The 18626-nt window shown below is 36.4% G+C and overlaps 4 protein-coding genes across 7 annotated transcripts; 1 reads left to right on the forward strand and 3 right to left on the reverse strand.

Moving 5' to 3' along the window:
* Positions 1–584: 584 nt before the first annotated feature.
* On the reverse strand, positions 585–6052 carry LOC132095272 (uncharacterized). The gene is made up of 2 exons (XM_059500101.1): positions 5805–6052; positions 585–2801 (listed from the first exon to the last, which is right to left on the reverse strand). Exons 1-2 carry the CDS (start codon positions 5980–5982, stop codon positions 1453–1455), a joined length of 1527 nt encoding a protein of 508 aa, XP_059356084.1. The 5' UTR covers positions 5983–6052; the 3' UTR covers positions 585–1452.
* A 79-nt stretch (positions 6053–6131) lies between these two features.
* LOC132095274 (histone deacetylase complex subunit SAP18) lies at positions 6132–7516 on the forward strand. The gene is made up of 4 exons (XM_059500105.1): positions 6132–6295; positions 6646–6755; positions 6831–6953; positions 7030–7516. Exons 1-4 carry the CDS (start codon positions 6224–6226, stop codon positions 7184–7186), a joined length of 462 nt encoding a protein of 153 aa, XP_059356088.1. The 5' UTR covers positions 6132–6223; the 3' UTR covers positions 7187–7516.
* A 106-nt stretch (positions 7517–7622) lies between these two features.
* ska3 (spindle and kinetochore associated complex subunit 3) lies at positions 7623–11240 on the reverse strand. Of its 3 annotated transcripts, none has more exons than XM_059500102.1 (10): positions 10877–10899; positions 10674–10808; positions 10517–10578; positions 10264–10435; positions 9702–10125; positions 9025–9104; positions 8620–8810; positions 8276–8467; positions 7940–8134; positions 7623–7840 (listed from the first exon to the last, which is right to left on the reverse strand). In XM_059500102.1, exons 1-10 carry the CDS (start codon positions 10893–10895, stop codon positions 7817–7819), a joined length of 1494 nt encoding a protein of 497 aa, XP_059356085.1. In that variant the 5' UTR covers positions 10896–10899; the 3' UTR covers positions 7623–7816. The 3 variants fall into 3 exon arrangements, with proteins under 3 accessions (XP_059356085.1, XP_059356087.1, XP_059356086.1); XM_059500104.1 differs by lacking the exon at positions 10877–10899 and adding an exon at positions 11109–11240 and having other exon boundaries at positions 7624–7840; XM_059500103.1 differs by lacking the exon at positions 10877–10899 and adding an exon at positions 11050–11156 and having other exon boundaries at positions 7624–7840.
* Positions 11241–12193: 953 nt separating this feature from the next.
* On the reverse strand, positions 12194–17895 carry LOC132094737 (potassium/sodium hyperpolarization-activated cyclic nucleotide-gated channel 1-like). 2 transcript variants are annotated; one of them, XR_009422385.1, is made up of 10 exons: positions 17480–17895; positions 17054–17240; positions 16873–16977; positions 16645–16782; positions 16347–16508; positions 15477–15808; positions 15224–15370; positions 14865–15102; positions 13406–13579; positions 12194–12927 (listed from the first exon to the last, which is right to left on the reverse strand). XR_009422385.1 is itself a non-coding variant. In XM_059499389.1 (10 exons), exons 6-9 carry the CDS (start codon positions 15579–15581, stop codon positions 13410–13412), a joined length of 660 nt encoding a protein of 219 aa, XP_059355372.1. In that variant the 5' UTR covers positions 15582–15808; positions 16347–16508; positions 16645–16782; positions 16873–16977; positions 17054–17240; positions 17480–17886; the 3' UTR covers positions 12194–12927; positions 13406–13409. The 2 variants fall into 2 exon arrangements, 1 of the variants encoding a protein (XP_059355372.1); XM_059499389.1 differs by having other exon boundaries at positions 17480–17886.
* Positions 17896–18626: the final 731 nt, after the last annotated feature.

Genomic DNA, 18626 nt, shown 5'->3' on the forward strand with positions numbered 1-18626 from the left:
CTTATTATTGTTATTGCAAAATAGACTTGTTTTGATAGACTTCAGTGGGCTCCTCATTAATCAGGTTGTTGCACTGTATCCTTTAATCAGTCCGTCATTTTAGTCTCAAGGTGTAATGGAAATCACAAAAACATCACATAATTAAACCAGCCACAACACTCTGCTTACAAGATTTGACAAGATTTGATTCTGCTTACAAGATTTGACAAGATTTGACACGTGATGAATGTGATGAATGATCGTAAAGCAGGAACTGTTTCATCAACTTTATGACACATACACATCAGAATTTTCTGCCAAAATGTATATGAATATATGATGACATATTTGATGTGCTAATATTGTTAAACTGTATACCTTTTGCGTGTCCTTTTATTTTAAATACTGCTGCAGTGTGACAAAATAATTTTTAAAAGTATAAATAAAATTAATTAATATGAAATACTTAAATAATATATTAAGTAACAGCAAAATGCTGTTTAGAATAGTTTTAGATGGAGTACAGAATGTTGGAAGGTCTTGTTTTTTATGGAACAAATAAGAAATTTATGAGAATAAAGACACTGAAAAGTAACAAAATACCAATTTCCAATGACAAGTATTCAACTTTTATGGAGATATTTTCATACATGACATACAACAGAGTGCTACATTAGATTACAGTCGTGTTGGTGAACTTTTCACATAGAACGCATGATTGAAATGGAAAATTCAACACAAACATCATTTTCCTAAGCAATAACATAGTTAAATGGAACACACAGTGAAGTGATATGAGGAATACAGTGCTGAAACATGTGCAATGGTCAAAATTCAGAGTGAATATATCATGCTATACGTTACTAAATGTTGATTTAACACAACAATGATCTCATAGAAATGCAAATAACTAAACTGTAACTTTGTGAGACTTACACATTACACGGTAAAGTGACAAGGCAACATCAGAAGTAAAGAACAAAGTACTGTTGGGTTAATGTAAAAATATAGTGTATATCTATACAGAAGCAAAAAAAAAAATAAAAATAGTATAGGCATCACAAGGACAAAGGCACTGGAACTTAAGGGCAGCTAATGTCAAAATACAACCGTCTCCGACAGAGATGCTTTCTTTAGTGCCTTGAATATTTAAAATTCTCAGCATACACGCTTCACTCTCGACAATACTAAATTTAAATTAAAGTATGGATGGAATGTCTCTATCAAACTGAAGCATCAACAAAGTCAGCCTAGAAACTAAGGGAGTTCCTTCTGTAAAAACACTAGAGATTGTCCAGTGAAATGTGCCTGATGAATATGTTTGGTATAAACTAGTCCTTAGGTTGCATAAATGTTCTAAGAAGGTTAATATCCTCTATTAACAATAAGTCTTCCACTAAAATAGGGAAACTATAAAGGTGCATTCAGCCAATGTACAAATAAAACTCGCAAATGTGTGGCAAATATGAGCGCTCATTCCAGGGGTGCAGCAGATATACACAGGTTATTCAAGGCACAAGCAACCTGCACTATCTTATCAAAAGTGCTCACATTGGAAGTGCGGTCTACGACCGTAAAGGGACTCTCAACTGGTCCAGTCAACATAGAGTATCTCCTCTTGACCATGTCTATTACCTTCCCAACATGCCTGTGAACATTCGCTATATCTGAAAGTGTGCCAACCAGTAAGAAATTTTCTCCATCCTGTCCACTCTGGCAATTTTCATAGCAATTTCTACTAGTGATTTTGAGTTCGGCTTTGCGAGCCCCCACCAATTCCTCAATGTCAAAGTTATTCTCAGCCAACACAACATCACCGGGCAATACCTTACAAAGGAGGCCTGAACTTTCAACAAGATTTTTGTCACTGACGTGACCCGGTGATCCCCTCGAGACAAACATGACAACACCTTGAGGAGCAACACCTATCACATATTTAAGCTCATTCACCGTGGCATGAGCTGGCACAGTCAATGCTGTAGATGCAACCTCTTGATTCACATCCACACTGAGAGCTTTTTCCAGAGACACCCTAAAGCAGTCAATGATCACTGCACAGTCTGGGTAGGTGCAACGTAAAGCTGCGGGTAGGTTTTTTCTGAGCTCCGCTCTGGATGGCCAAAACACAGCAGTGGGCACGAGGGTGGTGAACATTATATTAATAATCCGATGGACAGTCCTGGTCACGGTGGCAACCTTGACCCCAAAACGATAGGCCAAGTCTTGGTTTTTAAGATCAAGCCTGAGTCGCATTAATGTCAAGAGCAGTTGCTGGAATTTCGAAAGTTTTGCATTTTTGTCTCCTTTCATATGTGGAATGAGAAGCAACATGACAGTCTCAAACACAAAGTAGTTCGGCAGTCCCGTGTAGAAGCGAACCTTTTCTGGATCATTTCTGAATGACGCCTCAGTGAGAGACATCTTTTCTATCGATTCCCTCAGCTCCATGTTCTCTTTCTTAAGAGCCTCAAGACTGGACTCATAGTCAGGGGGAATGTTTTTGACTGGGCTTCCCATTTGGTTTACACTTGTCAGTGAGATTCCTTCTTCTACATCATCTTCAGTCTTATCATCCTCTTCATCACAGCTGCTTAATGAAGAAGAAACACTTTCTGGCTCTTCTTGACTCCTAGTCTGGCCATGGTCCTCCAAGAAACGTCCTTGTCCTTGCAAGAAGAGCAAAGCATTGGCTGCCTCCACTTGTGCCTCTTGTTTATCATACATTTCACAGGAACTTGCTTCCTTCATATTTGGTGACAGTGGCGCTGAAGTGAAAACAGAAGGAACATAGTCTGGGGATCTAGGATTTTTTACTTGTTTTCCTGTAAACAGAACAAGAATACATTTATTTCTAAATCAAACAGGCCTATCCAAAAAGTAACAGAAGAAGAACAGTCTGAAAAATAAATCACACATACTTTTTACTGTCAAAAACATTCATAAAAATACAGAGCAATCGGGCACGATGAAGTATATCTTTGAGATAATTATAATAATTATGATAATTATATAAGCAATCATATCCGGAAATACTCTTACAAGCATCTAAGGAATACAAAGCCCTTTATATATTTTATACAGTCATCTAGTGGTTAGATCGTGGTATTACATATGATTTTCTTTATTTCTTCCACCAGGTGGCACCAATCTGCTATCCATGTTTTGGATTTTATTAAACACCTTTGTTCAATTTCAAGTTAAACTCTGTATTAAAGGGGCCCTATTATGCGCTTTTACAAAGTCTTGATTTTGTTTTGTGGGTGAGCTAGAACAGGCTCTCATACAAGGTTGTTTGAAAAACACATTATTTTTCACATATTTTACATTATTACAACACCTCTCTCCCCTGTCTGACATGAACGGTTGGATTAGTATGGAGGTAAATCAGTAGCAAAACTCAAGAGATTGTTGATCTGAATGTGAGAACTTGTCATATTAATATTTGTATTTGTAAGTAGAAATTTAAACTCGCAGCTCTGATGTGAAAAGCTGAATCTTTCAATTTGCACACACAGAAAATGATCAAAACACTCGTGTTTTGAATTGGAAGTTGCGCATTAATAGCTACAAATGTGTAAAAAAATGACATACACAAATGTTTACAACATATATAGGATTTATTTAGGCTTGTATAGGATTTTAAGACACTGCATTCATCTTGTCATTCAGGTATTATCTGGTAGACAAATAATACAACATCTTTCATATGTATATCCTATTGCATATTGCAGAGTAATATCGCTGTACCAGAGCTGCTGAGAAACAGTTGAGACATGCTTTGATCTCACTGCCACGCGGTCACGTGGTTCATGGAGCTATCAATAGTTCCAAACAAATCACAATCTCAATATGTTTGAATTGGATTAATTGGAACAGACAGCAGTTTCACTATATTTGCAGCGATTTCTATTAATTATTAACACAATGTGCATTGATTGTGCATGGATAACTACGCTAACTATGCTTTACAATAGTATTTTATTCTGGGGAATGAAACAGCATTAATATGTTCTCATACTCCTAGGCAGTCAAATGTGATCAAACACCTTAAGTGTAACTTTTAACCAATAAAATAACTATACTACATTCTAGCTCAGTTCTGTTTAGTTAATTTGGAGATTTTGGTACTAAATAATATGCACAATAATTATGATCCATGAATGACCATTTAAAATATAAAATTTTCTAATATGCTTATTATTTAGATTACAATTAGTGTAGTATTTAGGGTTAAAATAGAGAAAGTGTTTTTAAATTCCAGTGCAAAGGGACAAATTAGAGGCATTTAGTGGCCAGAAAGATAATATTAATATGTAATGCCATTGTTTAACCACTAGATGGCCTTATAGATATTTAATAAATACATGTATTAAGCTCTACTCGAATAGCTCAAAACAGTATTGCTGGTCATAACTGCTTATTTTTTTAGGTTTTGCTTTTAATGTACATTTAGACATGATCAAACATTTTTTTTTTAATATTGCATTTAAAAAGGTTCATTACTGACAAGCAAAATAGGAATTTAACCCAATGTAGAAGTTTTACATTATTTTTACAAAACATAAAAATAATAAAAACAACAGAGTTATTTTGCAACTCTGGTACAGAGATGTGCAGTGGGAAATGCATATGAAAGATGTTGCATCATTTGTCTACCAGATAATACCGTAATGACAAGATGAATCTATTGTCTTAAAATCCTGTAAAAGCTAAGTATATTCAGTGAAAACAGATCAACAAGCAAATCAACAAGCTCTCGAGTTTTGCTACTGTTTTACCTTTATAGAATAGCTCTTGTATCAAATGATGTCCCTCCTTCTGAAATACGAAATGTGCTGTGACTGGTTAGTTGGGCCAGTGTGTGTTGTGATTGGCAGCGCTTGTCGCCTGGTCAGGAAATGTCATGCCCCTTACCATAGCCGCCTGTGAGCTTCAGTGTAAATAGTCAAAATCAAATCAATTTGAGCGTGATTTAAACCTGGATGACTGAAACCAGTCTAAGTTTGTCAGCCTTGGGAAATCTTGTGTATCACCAACATATTGATAACACTCGCTGCCTTCTCTAGTGCAGCTCAACCAGGTCTCGTCCCATTCGTCAATCTTTGTGATATCACAAATCCCTGAAAATATACGTTGTAGTCCAAACGAGTCATTCATTGTAGTTTTTGAAAAGAAAAATAATAAAATTTCTAAATTTGAAGTGGACTTTGAGCTTTTTAGCTTTGCAGATCTTTTTTATGCTCAAAGAGCAACATTACAGACTAACTTAAGTTGAAAAGTATATAATAGGACCCCTTTAATTGAAAATAATATATTTTTCCCCCTAATGTTTGTATTTTTATACAGAAATAAACAGTACATCATTTACATTTACATTACATTTAGCAAACACTTTTATCCAAATCGACTTATAAATACTGAATATTGAATACTGCCAAGTACCATTAAATCCCATAAAATGCTAAATATTAAAGAATAAATATGGAACAAATTCATTAGTACATTAATTTCATTAAAAATGTTATGTTTGTCTTCGGTCTGTTTTGACCGCCGACGTTTGACCCTTGTGTGCAAAGCCAAAAGTGAATTTAAAGCTAAATAAGCATTGTGCAATTTTACATTTAACCCAAACCCCAAAGTGTATCATAACGATGAAATTAAAATGAAAAGGAAACCCGTTCTGGCTTTCAGCCCCGTTATGTACATCAGAAAGGTGCGTTACAAACATCAAAAAACGTTCCCCCACTCTACTAGAGATGCATACATTCAACCCAGAGATGAGCATTGCTTTTAAAAGATTCCCATGATATCTGATGTACACATACCCGAGATAAAGTGAGTGCTGCAGAGTCTACTGCCCTCGTTTGGCACCCAGCCTTCACGATTCACGGCAGAGATCCAGCGCTGCTTCCGCTCCGGGTCGCGAGGAAACCTGTAGAAGGACAGTGTAGTCCCAGGAGTCCTCCTGTTCCGACAACCGGCCACTACGCATGTGTGAACCATATTAAGGCCACCAAATTTGTGGATGTATTTGCTTTTCTTCCTTAGTAATATTTACAATCTGACTCCCAAAATGGCGGTGGGGGTAGTGTAGGCGACGCGGATGTGTCGTCATTTCACTGGCCGTCATCGGTCGGCTGTGATTGGCTCCCTGCAGTGGTGATATCATCTCACCGCGCCGCGATCGCTCATTAACAGGCGTTGTGAACGATTCATCTCTTGTTTTCTAACAAAATTGGATCCAATGGCTGTAGAATCAAGGGTCACACAAGAGGAAATAAAAAAAGAGCCAGAAAAGCCAGTGGACAGAGAAAAGGTTTGTTTTTCAGTACGTTTGTTCCTCATTTGTGCACAAACGATGCGTCTAGGAATGCTAAGCTAATTTGTATATGTAACTGGTAAAAATTAAAGTATACAGCTTATTATATTACAAATCTATGGTTATAAAATGTTTAGTATATTTAGTATACAAATCGTAAATAATATAAGTTTGCAGCATATAATAAAAATAGTTGAAATGTTTAGTATAGAACGTATTAATCTAACTTAACGATAACGTTATATAAAAAGACGCATACAGCGAACGCATTTCACATTGTCTGCAATATCAATATTGAAGACGTGTACATATTTGCCGCGTTATTAAATTCTGCATGTTTCCCGTAGACATGCCCTCTTCTTCTTCGAGTGTTCACCACTAACAACGGAAGGCATCATCGCATGGACGAGTTTGCCCGGGGGAATGTACCATCTAGCGAGCTCCAGATTTACACCTGGTAGGTATAAACTTTGCATTGCATTAAAGATTAAATAAACTGCAAGATCCTGAGTTGTATCTGCATTGGTTACAGGATGGATGCTACTTTGAAGGAACTGACAAGCCTGGTGAAGGAAGTTTATCCGGAAGCTCGAAAGAAAGGCACACATTTTGGGTTTGCAATAGTTTACCCAGACCCTAAACGACAAATGTACAGGTAATCTATACAGAGGGCGTTTTGTCCTAGCTTGGTCAGTTTTGATTTTTGAATAACCTATCTGGTTTTGTTGTAGGGTTAAAGAGATTGGCAATACAGTTTCGGGGCGCAAAGGTGCAGATGACTCCATGACGCTTCAGTCTCAACGCTTTCAGATCGGAGATTACCTTGACATCGCCATCACCCCGCCTAACCGTGCACCACCTATCCAAGGACGCATGAGACCCTACTAAAACCAGACTTGCCTGGATTTAAACAAATAGGGTGAACGTCTGTCTGGAAATCTGCTTTCCTGTAGAGTTTAGTTCAAACCCTGCCGGTGTTTTTCAGGCAAACCTAAATTTGGTTTGATTAGCTGGTTCGATGTTTAAGCCAGAACTAAACTCTGCAGGAAGGTTGATCTCCAGCAGCAGGATAGAGCATATCTTGAGGATTGGAGGTTATATAGATATTCTTTGTCATATATTTTGTTCTTCATGAGGTTTTATACCAGGTCTACCTTTTTAGTTTTAGTCCTGTTACCATGATTCCCATAAAATGTTGAATAAATGTTTTTTTCAGTATCTTGTCTTGTGTAAACATTCATAAACTGACTTCATAGGCATTAGCTAAACTTCAACAGAATTACCTATATTTTTCAAACTCATTTGAGTAATCCGTACCATTTGCATAACCATCAATGGCATTATTTTACAAGTTCTCTTTATTAAGTATTATTTTCAAATGGTTTAAATTGTCCTTAAAAGTGACAATCCGATATAATTCAATGAAATCACTTTGACTACGATCTGCTGTTCTCCTCTTGGTTCCACTTTTTGAAAGCCAGGCTTCATGGTCATCAGCTCAGATTCAGTAGTAAGTCCTTAAGACTTGCACTGAGTCACAAGCTAAAAGAGGGAGAGAGGAAAAAAAAACTTATTTTCTTTCTTTAACATAAACCATAATTTACAATATTGCTATTTCAGCATTACAAGGTAGTGACTCACTTTTAAAATATCCTGAGTGACTGAACTTATATCGGGCATCTCGGGTGTGCATGGCTCTGCAGGGAACTTCACTCTGACTTTTGGAGTTGTAAGGCACCAATCCTGGTTTTCATGCATTGGGACGGGGGTCTGCTTCAGGTCTAACATGTGATCTGTCCCCATCTTCGTCCCAGAAGCATCACTAGATGCAGTTTTCTATTCAGAGTTAAAGGAAGGGCAAATGTCAAGTGCATGTCAATAAATAAAACTATTCACCAATTTGTTTATAAGGTTTAGCATCAAATCTAAGGTATAATACAATTTTAATGATTAAAAGATCAAAATATGATTACTTACAAAAGCAATAGATCTCCCAAGAAGGGACTGCAGAGATGGCATCTCGGGTATGGCCTCATCCTCATAACGTTGCAGTTTTGGCATCTCTGGAGCATCAAATGAAGGTGCTCTGTTTGTATTGGAGAGATCTGCTAAGGGAAAGCTGTCCTCTTTTGAAGCCCTGTGTCTACCGCTTTCTTCCTGCCTGTCATTCTTTGAAACGGTAATCGCAGTGAATGAGAAACCATTACACATTTTTAATGATATTATATGTGATTATGGTTTAATGTAATACAAGTCATGTCTATTGTGGTAGATTTTTACACGTTAGTGACTAAAGTAATGAGTTAAGGAGTGCATCATACCTTTTTTATAAGCTTGCTGACAAAAGGAGTTTCAAATGCAGGGAGCTCTGGTGTAGAAGAGCAGTTATTAGGACGAGGAGGAGAATCAAGGTCATTCTTTCCTTTCATTGGTGGAGATGATGGGACGCGGTGTTTCTCAATCTTAAATCCTGGGGTGCAAAACACAGGTGGCTCTGGGGATTCCAGACTCTCTGGAATATTTAAACACAAAAGAAAAGCTTGAAAAAAACAAACAAAAAAAAACTAGAATGCATTTTTTGTAACACATCGTTAACGCACAAATGTAACCACACATTCAGGATTACAGGAACTAAATGTTATACTGCTAAGAAACAATTATTTAAAACTCCAAACAGGTTGATAACTTTTCATAATATTAAGAAAACAACACTCAATATTATTTACCGTTGGCAACACCTTTGTTAGGCCCAAAAGACAAAGTGGGGAAAGCATGAGAGGGTTTCTGACCATTCTCTGTTCTTTCACTGTGAAAGACCCAACACACATATTATGTGTTAAAAATACAAATTAATCAGCAAGCATGCACTAAATTGACAGTAAAACATTTATAATGTTACAAAAGTTCTGAAGAAGAAATGTTTCTTGAGCACCAAAACAGTATATTTGAATGATTTCTGAAGGATCATGTGACACTGTAGACTAGAAAAATGCATGCTGAAAATTCAGCTTTGCCATAAACAGGGATAAATTAATAAATAAATTAAACATAATTCATACCATTACTGTTTTCATTGTATCCTTGATCAAATAAAAGCAGTCTTGGTGAGTGTAAAAGTCTTTTTTTAATGTGGAGATCTTTTAATGCAATGATTTTAATTAATGCATTTCCAAATAATATAACTTCACTTTAAGTGCAAAATGTCAGTAGTAAAGTCTCTTACTCCTAAAGATGTAAATGTAAAATGTTGTTTTGTGTAAGTTCCATTAAATTGACCTTATTAAGCTAAATTGTGTGAATTAAAAAAATTCAAGGCAAGTTTAGAAAGTGGCATATTTAGTATTTTCAGAAGCAAATCATGCTTGTGATGTGATATTCACACTAGACATAATAAGCAGCATACCTGCTGGTTTTGGGTGGTTTCTTGTTGAACAAATCCATGGTAAAGTCATTGTTCCAGCACGTGGTGTACTCAGAGATGCCAAAGTCCTCTAGTCGTGGAGTCGGAGCATCCTCCTCCATACGCAGAGAGCACTTGGGCGTTTTTGGCTGCGGTGGATGCATGTTCATGACAAATGGTGGTGGTGACAGAGCCACAGCTGGGACAGGAGCAGCACTGTGGGGTGGCTCTGCTTCACCAAGCACTATTTGGAACTGGAGTGCAGACAGACCAAAATCGGAGAGCTTTGGGGTCCGCAGCTGGTCAACGGGTGGTTGCATCTTCTCTGGTGTCTCAGGCTGCTGAGCCTCTTCACAAATCCCTTGTCCCATCGCTTCATCTTCATCTGCTGCATCCAACTTTTCTGCATTTTTTATACCATTCATCTCTAAAATAGTGAGCAAATAAAAAACATTTCCACTGAAAAAAGTATCAATCTTAGCAAATCTTCAATTAGAGACAATAAATAGAAAAGCCAAGCAGAGGCAGCAGGATGTTAACATTCTCAAATGTAATCAACATTTACCTGCATTTCCCTGTCTTGCTGTTCGTGGTCTGTAGCCATACTTCTCATAGTGTTTCTTCAGCCTGTCAATGTCTTCTGTGGTTCTCTGCTTCAGCACCAAGCATCTTCTTACAAAGTTCCTCAGTTCAGTACTCGCTCCATCATGTGTAGCCACCTGATTTTGAACTTCCCGCTGCACATGATTTTGTGTTAAATGAAGCCCATATTTAAAAAATAAAGTGAAATCATGAATCATAACTAAACATACACAAACCTTCAATGCTCTGACTTCAGAGTGCAGCTGGTACAGAGCTTGAGCCCCATTCTCTTCATCCTCTGAATAACACAGATCACATACACCAGTCAACAGATGCATACGTACGACCTGATCATTATTATTAGTGACTATAAAATATGTCCTGGCAGCTTACCATCCTCGTCTTGAGGGTTCTGACTTGCATGAAGGAGATTGTTGCTTTCAGTCTCCAGATAAACAGTCAGTTTCCGCAGCTTCGCAAAGAAACGCTCTGAAGGATTCATTCTCAACGTCCCTCCTGTTTTACAAGCTGAAATAACAGTAAATAATTAGTAATAATAAGAAAATGGTATATTATATTATTACATGAGGCATTACCATAATAATATACAAGCATAATACTTGTAATCCTTCTTTTCTACAGCCATGTAAACAATCAACTGTACGTTAACTGTTTTGGACTGTCCATCTTATACGGAACGCGTACAATAACACAAACAATGAAGATACTGTCTTAAGCACATTCGGTTCAGCATAAAATAGCACAATACCTTAAGAAAGTAAGTGTGGTTTTATAAATAAGATTCAGGCAACGACAAATATCTCTGACCTCTTCTTTCAAATTTCGCGGCACATCCGGGTTCGTTTTGTCTGACTCGTTGGACTTGACAGAAACCCAAACACCTTTGGGCTCATTACTGCCACCTGTCGTTCGGTGCAGTCGTTTCGTGCTCGGTGGTCTTCCAGTCCTTGACCGTACTCACTTCGAAGCAGTTATGTCTTGCAAGTTTCCGAAAGAAAAAGGGTTTCAGCATATTTATTTATTTTTGCCCTTGTAATTAACATATCTCTGTGTTTAGTGACGATTTTCACCCTTAGAATCTGTCTAAAAAAACTCTATTAAAAATATTACCCAAATACAAACAATTAATGCAAAGAGTTCTCTTTGAATAACTGCTTAATTACAGTAATTGATTGATTGATTGGTTGATTGATTGATTGATTTTGTGTACTTATTATTTATGATAATTATTGGGTGACCTATGACCTACCCCTTAGTTAAAAAGCACAAAGCACAATTTAATTCATCCTTTAAAGTGTCCCTATGCTACTGCTGCTTTTATTTGCCCCTACATTTAGCACATTTAGATTTATTTTAAGTTAGGCCAGATTTCCTATTGCTTCTGATTAAATTAACCAAATGAACTGAATGTTTCCCTTAATTTAAAAACTTGAATAATAAATAGTAGAAAAAATAGATAAATAGAGTTCAAATTAAAGGACTGAACATTATGTTTTAAAGATTTTTTTTTTATTAATGCATGTTTAATATGTCCATGACAGAGTAGAGACAGTGTTTAAGTTTCCTTAAACTTTGTCTGTCCTATTTGTTTCTCTCAATCTGCAAGAGTTATCAACATACAGTATATCAACACTCGTGGTGGATGAGGAGATATCCCCTGACATATATGTGACTAATGAAACTTTCTCTTTGAAGGATTACAGAGAATTAGAATTAACTCATGGACAGAAAACACTGTTGATTTACAGTATAGGCTTAATTTAAATATGGTCACATATTAATCTTGAAAATAAAGAAGAACAGTGCATTTTTTTTTGTATTGAGAGATGAAAAAGTAAATAGCGTGATCTTCACAAAAAGTTTTCAGAAGAAAAAACAAGAACAAACTTCACTGTTTATTCAGGAATATTTTATTTACATCTTTTTAAAATGTGACTAAACGTTTGACCTATTAACTACAATTATCTCTACAACCTTTGGGTCATTTTATGAAACAGCAAATTTTACCCTTTCCCCCAAAATACAATATTTATAATGTAAATTATGGTGAGTTTTTTCTGGGCCCCGACATAATTTGTACACTGTGCTGATTTCTGGAAATAATCTGCTGACTTTTGTGGGACATATTTAACATAAAATTTAACTCAGCACACTAATTGAAAGCACAAACATATTAGTCAAAACATTAAAAATATTGTCTGTTTTAAACAAAGCTTCTATGATAGAAACCTACAGTACAATGAGGACCTGGTCAGATAAAATGAATGCCCTCTACTGGAAAATGGAGGCCACCAGTGGGTGTTGTTCTCAATACTTCAGATGAAGACAGGGGAAAACGTAAAGAGCCATGGTTATGTGACGTAAGAGCACGGGTTATGCTTATCCTTCTGTGGGCACTTGGAAAGGGAGGGAGTAGAGAAGCTGGAGAAGGTGGCCTACAAATCAGTCTAAAAACACCCTATCAGTATTCTTAAAGGATTCCCATTCCAACGAGGTTGCCAAGGCATACCTTTTTTGCTATACAAAGTCCATTTTCTGAAAGCTTGTTGTACACTGAAGAACAAGGGAATACTTCAACCCACATCCACCAGCTGGAACAGAATATTCCAAAAGCACATCTGGAAATCTATGCCAATACAGAGGAAGATTCAAGTAAAACAAAGCTGGCAAATCAAAAGCAGGCAAAGTGCATTGCAGGAGGGGCTTAATGCAAGTATAGCCATCTACCAATTAAAATAGAGATGCAAAATAGAGATCAAAAAGCATTAAGCTCTTGCATCCTTAATTATCTTTATTATGAAGTGTGTTATATTTAAAAAAAATATTTTTCCCCCATAGCATAATTTTAAAGTGTATATAATAAACACTACCATTCAAAAGTCGGGGGTAAGTTAGATTTAAAAAAAAGAATTTATACATTTATAATTCAAAAGTACTAGTAAATAACTAAAGAAGAAGAAAGTATTTAGAATGAAACAAAATGTCTTTTTCAAATAAAGGCTTTTTATCATTAAATAATCTAGAAAAGATATGTAATGGTTTCCAGTAAAACCTTTAAATCAAGTTGTGCTTCAAACTGTATCATGGATAGAACTAAAACTTACTTTCTCAACATAACAAAATGTCTTTATCCTGTTGAAATGTCTCCAGGTCCCTCCTGATGTCTGGATAGTCCTTCAGAACAGAATGAAAGGAGTCCACCGACAAGGAAAAAAGCTGACAGATAGTCAAAGCTTGTACTGTGGCCAAAAACTTTCCTTTTGTTAGGAGACACGACTCTAGAAAAGGGAAGGAAAGACATTTAAAGGGATAGCTCACCCAAAAATGAAAATTCTGTCAGACATTGACTTGATTTGTATCTTTCCATACTATGAAAGTCAATAGTCAAATGATGCATTACACACATTCGTCAAAATATCTTCTTTTGTGTTCAACAGAAGAAAGAAACTCAAACAGGTGTGAAACAACTTGAGGGTGAGTAAGTAATGACAGAATTTTGGGGTGAACAATCCCTTTAACACAGCTTACTAATAAATAGATTCAAGACATGAGCATCACAAACAACACATATAGTCTAAACAGTAGGGGTGGAACGATACATGTATTCGTACCAAACCGTCAAGGTACGGACATCTCGGTTTGGTGCATGAGGTCTTACAACGAATACAGGAAATTCACCCTCAATCCTGAAGGTGCATCCACAGCAATGCAATGCATTAGTGACTAGATAGTGACCATGCATGTGCTGATTCTTAATGTGTCTCTCACACGTTTGCGAAATGGAGCTTTGTGCTCGTGTATCCTACCTCTCTCATACGGCACAAATCCAAATCATTTCCATCAGAGGCGGGTGCACTGATTGATTTTGTGGGGTGCATTGACTGACTGTTTTGGTTCACTGGTTTTATTTTGATAAAGTACTAACTGTGCTGTCAAGTTAAACTGTGAGTTGTGTTTGTGTGTGTGTGTGTGTGTGTGTGTATGTGTGTGTGTGTGTGCGTGTGTGTGTGTGTGGCTGTGCGCACCGGCGCGATCATGTCAACTGTTTCCTTATACCAGCAGAATCAATTTTAACCACTTATTTTCTTATTAATAATGCATTACTGTATAAAGGTCTGCTTTTATTTGCGTACACTCACGATGAAAACAAAACATTGTGCTTTTGTAAAATAAAGAAAACAAATAGGATTTCACTTTCTGCCATTTGAATTTCCTTTCTGTTTTTTCCCCTTGTTTATCTGTAAACTAAATCAAATATATTTCAAGAATTTATTCCTTTTATGTATACTGTATATGTACTGCAGATTATATATATTTAACAATGTAATAATATTTAGTATTTTAGGTGGAATTTTTTTTTTATTCTATTTGTACTACTGTCTGTTCAAAATAAATGAAAAGAAACCGAGCATAGCAGATTTGTTTTTTTTCCCTGTTCTACCGAAATTGTATCGAACCGCGACCCCCGAACCAAGGTACGTACCGAACCATGACATCTGTGTACCATTCCACCCCTACTAAACAGACATTGCATTGACATAGCAACGTGACTCGATATCACACCTCCAAAGCAGTCTCCATCACACATTTCCCTCTGGAAAAACTCATTCTTCTCAAGGACCTGCCCGTGCTCGATCAAGAACATGCGGTCACCAGGAATGTTCTGGCGGATAATGATGTCACCCTCCTGGTAGACCTCATACTGCAGCTCCAGAAGCATGGCATTGATGAAGTTTATATCACAGTTCCGGAAAAAGGGAACTTTTCTCACATGGGCTGAGCACATGGACATCAGAATTTCCTAACAAAACCATACAAACAATCAATAAACTATAAAAATACTGCATTACTGTTAAAAACAAGAGCCAAACATCTTTTAAACAATCATTTCTGTGACTATCTATTCCAACAGTGAGCAGTACCTCTCTGAGAGATGAAGACACCCACTTCAGGACATCCTTCTCATCATACCATTTTCCTGCGTAACGAGCCTGAAAGAAGTTGTTGATGCGCATACGAAGGGCTTTGGGAAGCTTCATGAAAGTCATATAATCTTCCATATGATTCATCTATGTAAAAACAAACACACAAGGGAACAGAAAACAGAAAATGAGAATGACACCCCCAATCAAAATCTAATATGCTGTTTTAGTAATATATTTGTTTCCCTTGCACCTTGTTCTTGTATGCTCTTGCTGTTATGTCCACATCAGTCATCATTGCAGCAGTGTTGGCGACCATCACCGTGTACATGATGGCTCCAGACACAATGCTAGTCATGACAATCCAAAGCTCAACCTCATCTAAAAAAACAATAATCAGGTATTAAAAGAAGTATCAGTTGTGCATTGTGATTGTTGTGGTATAAAATGAACATTTAACTAAATCAGCTGATCAAAAGTATACTCCTTGCTTGTGGGTGTTTCAGAGGAACCATATGATATTGCAGTCATATGAGAGAGGGCCCGAAAGACTCCAAAAGAGTACTTCTCTCCCACTGTGGCATTCTGAAATTACATAAGACAAAGCATTGACATTAATACAATATTTTATACATTAACAACATAAAACAACAAATATGACATTTTCTGTAATAAAGACTCAGAAAAAAAACTTTTGAAAAGGTATACTTAGTATTTTATTTCCCCCTAAAGGATTCATATTGGTAACTTAAAGGTACACTTTAGACAATGGTACATATTAGTACATTTTGGAACTTTTTTCTAAAAGTGAAATTAGTAATAATAGGTTAAACGTAGTATCACAGAGAAAATTCACACAAATATTAATAGGAGTGAAAATGACCTAAGAGGGTTTCAGTATTATTATTGCTGTAATATTGTTACAGTGCTCAGCTTCAGAATAATAAAAATGTCATACTACTTTTTAGAGCATATCTATATACTATTACAGTTTTCATGACTGTATAAAATATTATTCATTTCCATTATATTTCTAGGCTTTGCAAATACAGTTTTCAAATTTAATGATATTTCAATAAATGTAGGAATACAGTTTATGTGAATATGCTGCTCATACACTTACCATTAGATTCTCTCTTCTAACCCAGCAGTCTGATGGAAACTCCTCAAGCATAGGCACAAAATACTGAATACAGCCATTCCAGTGGCACAGCAGGAAAATCATCATAAATAACGACAAGATTCTTAGGAAAACCCTCACCACCTCCAAGTTGGCATTTGAAACCTATATGGGCAGAGATTCAATATAAAAATCAAAAGCATCATTCAAATAACTTTTCTGAATGATGACTAAACTGATATTCAGTGTGTTGTCTCATTAAGATAAGAACAGTTTCATATTCAAGCAGTTCATTACTTACTCTCTCCACCTCATTGAAAAACCTAACAAGCCTTGACACACGTAACAGTCGAACAAGACTGAGGATTCTCACAAACATCAAGATGCGCATCATTTTGCTGGCTCTGGATGAGGGAGAGTCACTGTGGTATTGTAGGTCCTGTCATGACAATGGCACAAATTTCTTTCCCCATTTGGAGCTTTGTAATTTCAATACAGCCAAAAGATTTAGCAGAAAAAGGCACATTACCGCAATAAGTAGTATGTAACCAACTGGGAATGCTGCCACCACATCAGGTATAAACCAGCTTTTTAAATACTGTTGTCGAATGCTTTTCAAATCCAGAATGGCTCCCTGTGTAACATACAGGTAGTTTCATTGGACAAGTTTAAGCCTTATGATATTTGTGATGTCTAGAACTAATCCTTACCTCACTGTTGTCAGTAATGATCCCCATTCGAAAGTTAAGCCCCACGTCAATCAGGAACAGAGTGTCCGAGAACACATTAAAACCCTCCCAACCTACTCCACTGTTGCCATCCAGAAAGGCAATCTCCATTGGAATGCCAATTAGATTAAGAAATGTTATGGCCACCATACACATGATGTAATAACTCCTGCATAAATAAGGACACAACTTAGACATATTTTTAAAAGATGGCATTTTTGCATGACAGTCCTTTTCAAAATGCATTAGTATTTTTATTTTTTATTTTATAACATATTTTATTTTAATTAATTATTGTATTACCTTTTGTATTACTATTGTATAATTTTTTTTATTAAAAGGTATAAAATAAGGTAAAATATATTTGTCAAAAATAATAAATAAAAACACCAAGACAGATTACAGTACCTTAAACGACTGAAGGGATGGATGACCAACACACCTCCCTCTTTCTGTCTAAAGCACTCCTTCTCCACAGCCATCTCACTGCCGTAGACATACAGCGAGCGTCTGTTCAACTGCGGCAGCAGTAGGTTTTTCCACCCTCTCCAACTGTGATTCTCAGGTGTGAGACGCTGCATTTCCAGGCCCTGACTAAGCACTGTGATCACCGAAGCACCTCTTACATTTCTCACCATGCCTCTCTGACAACTTTATTTCTGGACTTTCTTTTATGCTGACTATTTCATCCACTTTTCTTCATCGTCTTCATGCTCGCTCTCTTGCTTCCTCTCTCTCACGCGTGCACATGCACAGCCGCAGAGTAATTTTTCATCACAGTTCTTTGGCTCGGTCCAGAATTGAGAAGGAGATAAGTTCCAGACTTTCCATTCTTCCCCCTCTGTCAAACTAACTATTGTCTCATCAACTATTCAGTATCTCTGCCTCGCGCTCACATCAGCTCAGCTCATCTGGACTGCGGGGCAGTTCTTTGACACAAGGTGGTTTTGAATATCACAACAAGTAATATAACATGTAACTGATCTTATGTTCTCAGAAGGTCACAATCTACATGTCACATTGCATTCAGTTATAAAGTGGGTGACTGAATTCATTAAAACATGACTAGTCACTGGTTTTATTAACATACTTGTCTGTGCTTATGTCTAAATACTAAAATGATGCTTCCATGCAACTATTTAATCTGTGAAACATTAAAATAAAAAAACAAGAACATTATATTCATATTACTGTAACTTTACTCAATAATAATAAATATACTTTTATATTTATTATATTAACAACCAACTGCCCATATATTTAAAATATATATTTAACTACCATATGTACACACACACACACACACACACACACACACACACACACACACACACACACATGTGTGTGTGTGTGTGTGTACATATGGCATGACATATAACATGACATATAAATTCTGAAATTATTGTGTTTAAAACTGTAAAGCACTGCCATGGTTTTCTGATTAATACATCTGTTTACATTCTTGACAAATTATGTGTAATTAAACGGACACAGCACTTTCTGAATTCTTGTATATATATGTATGGTGTTTAATTTATGTTGTAGAAAATTCTGC

The sequence above is a fragment of the Carassius carassius genome, chromosome 19 (genome assembly GCF_963082965.1).
Source record: "Carassius carassius chromosome 19, fCarCar2.1, whole genome shotgun sequence".
NCBI classification, from domain to species: Eukaryota; Metazoa; Chordata; class Actinopteri; order Cypriniformes; family Cyprinidae; genus Carassius; species Carassius carassius.

What these genes read in the sequence shown, in the direction of transcription:
- LOC132095272 (XM_059500101.1), bottom strand. Translation starts at nt 5,982, where the DNA reads ATGGTTCACACATGCGTAGTGGCCGGTTGTCGGAACAGGAGGACTCCT. An exon ending in CAGCACTCACTTTATCTCGG is followed by an intron (nt 2,802 to 5,804) that starts GTATGTGTACAT and finishes TTCTGTTTACAG; the next exon opens with GAAAACAAGTAAAAAATCCT.
- ska3 (XM_059500102.1), bottom strand. An exon ending in CTGAAGTCAGAGCATTGAAG is followed by an intron (nt 10,436 to 10,516) that starts GTTTGTGTATGT and finishes AATCATGTGCAG; the next exon opens with CGGGAAGTTCAAAATCAGGT. An exon ending in TCAGCAAGCTTATAAAAAAG is followed by an intron (nt 8,468 to 8,619) that starts GTATGATGCACT and finishes ACCGTTTCAAAG; the next exon opens with AATGACAGGCAGGAAGAAAG.
- LOC132094737 (XM_059499389.1), bottom strand. Translation starts at nt 15,581, where the DNA reads ATGACTAGCATTGTGTCTGGAGCCATCATGTACACGGTGATGGTCGCC. An exon ending in CAAGAGCATACAAGAACAAG is followed by an intron (nt 15,371 to 15,476) that starts GTGCAAGGGAAA and finishes GTTTTTACATAG; the next exon opens with ATGAATCATATGGAAGATTA. An exon ending in TGATGGAGACTGCTTTGGAG is followed by an intron (nt 13,580 to 14,864) that starts GTGTGATATCGA and finishes TCCCTTTTCTAG; the next exon opens with AGTCGTGTCTCCTAACAAAA.
- LOC132095274 (XM_059500105.1), top strand. Translation starts at nt 6,224, where the DNA reads ATGGCTGTAGAATCAAGGGTCACACAAGAGGAAATAAAAAAAGAGCCA. An exon ending in GAGCTCCAGATTTACACCTG is followed by an intron (nt 6,756 to 6,830) that starts GTAGGTATAAAC and finishes CATTGGTTACAG; the next exon opens with GATGGATGCTACTTTGAAGG. An exon ending in CCTAAACGACAAATGTACAG is followed by an intron (nt 6,954 to 7,029) that starts GTAATCTATACA and finishes GTTTTGTTGTAG; the next exon opens with GGTTAAAGAGATTGGCAATA.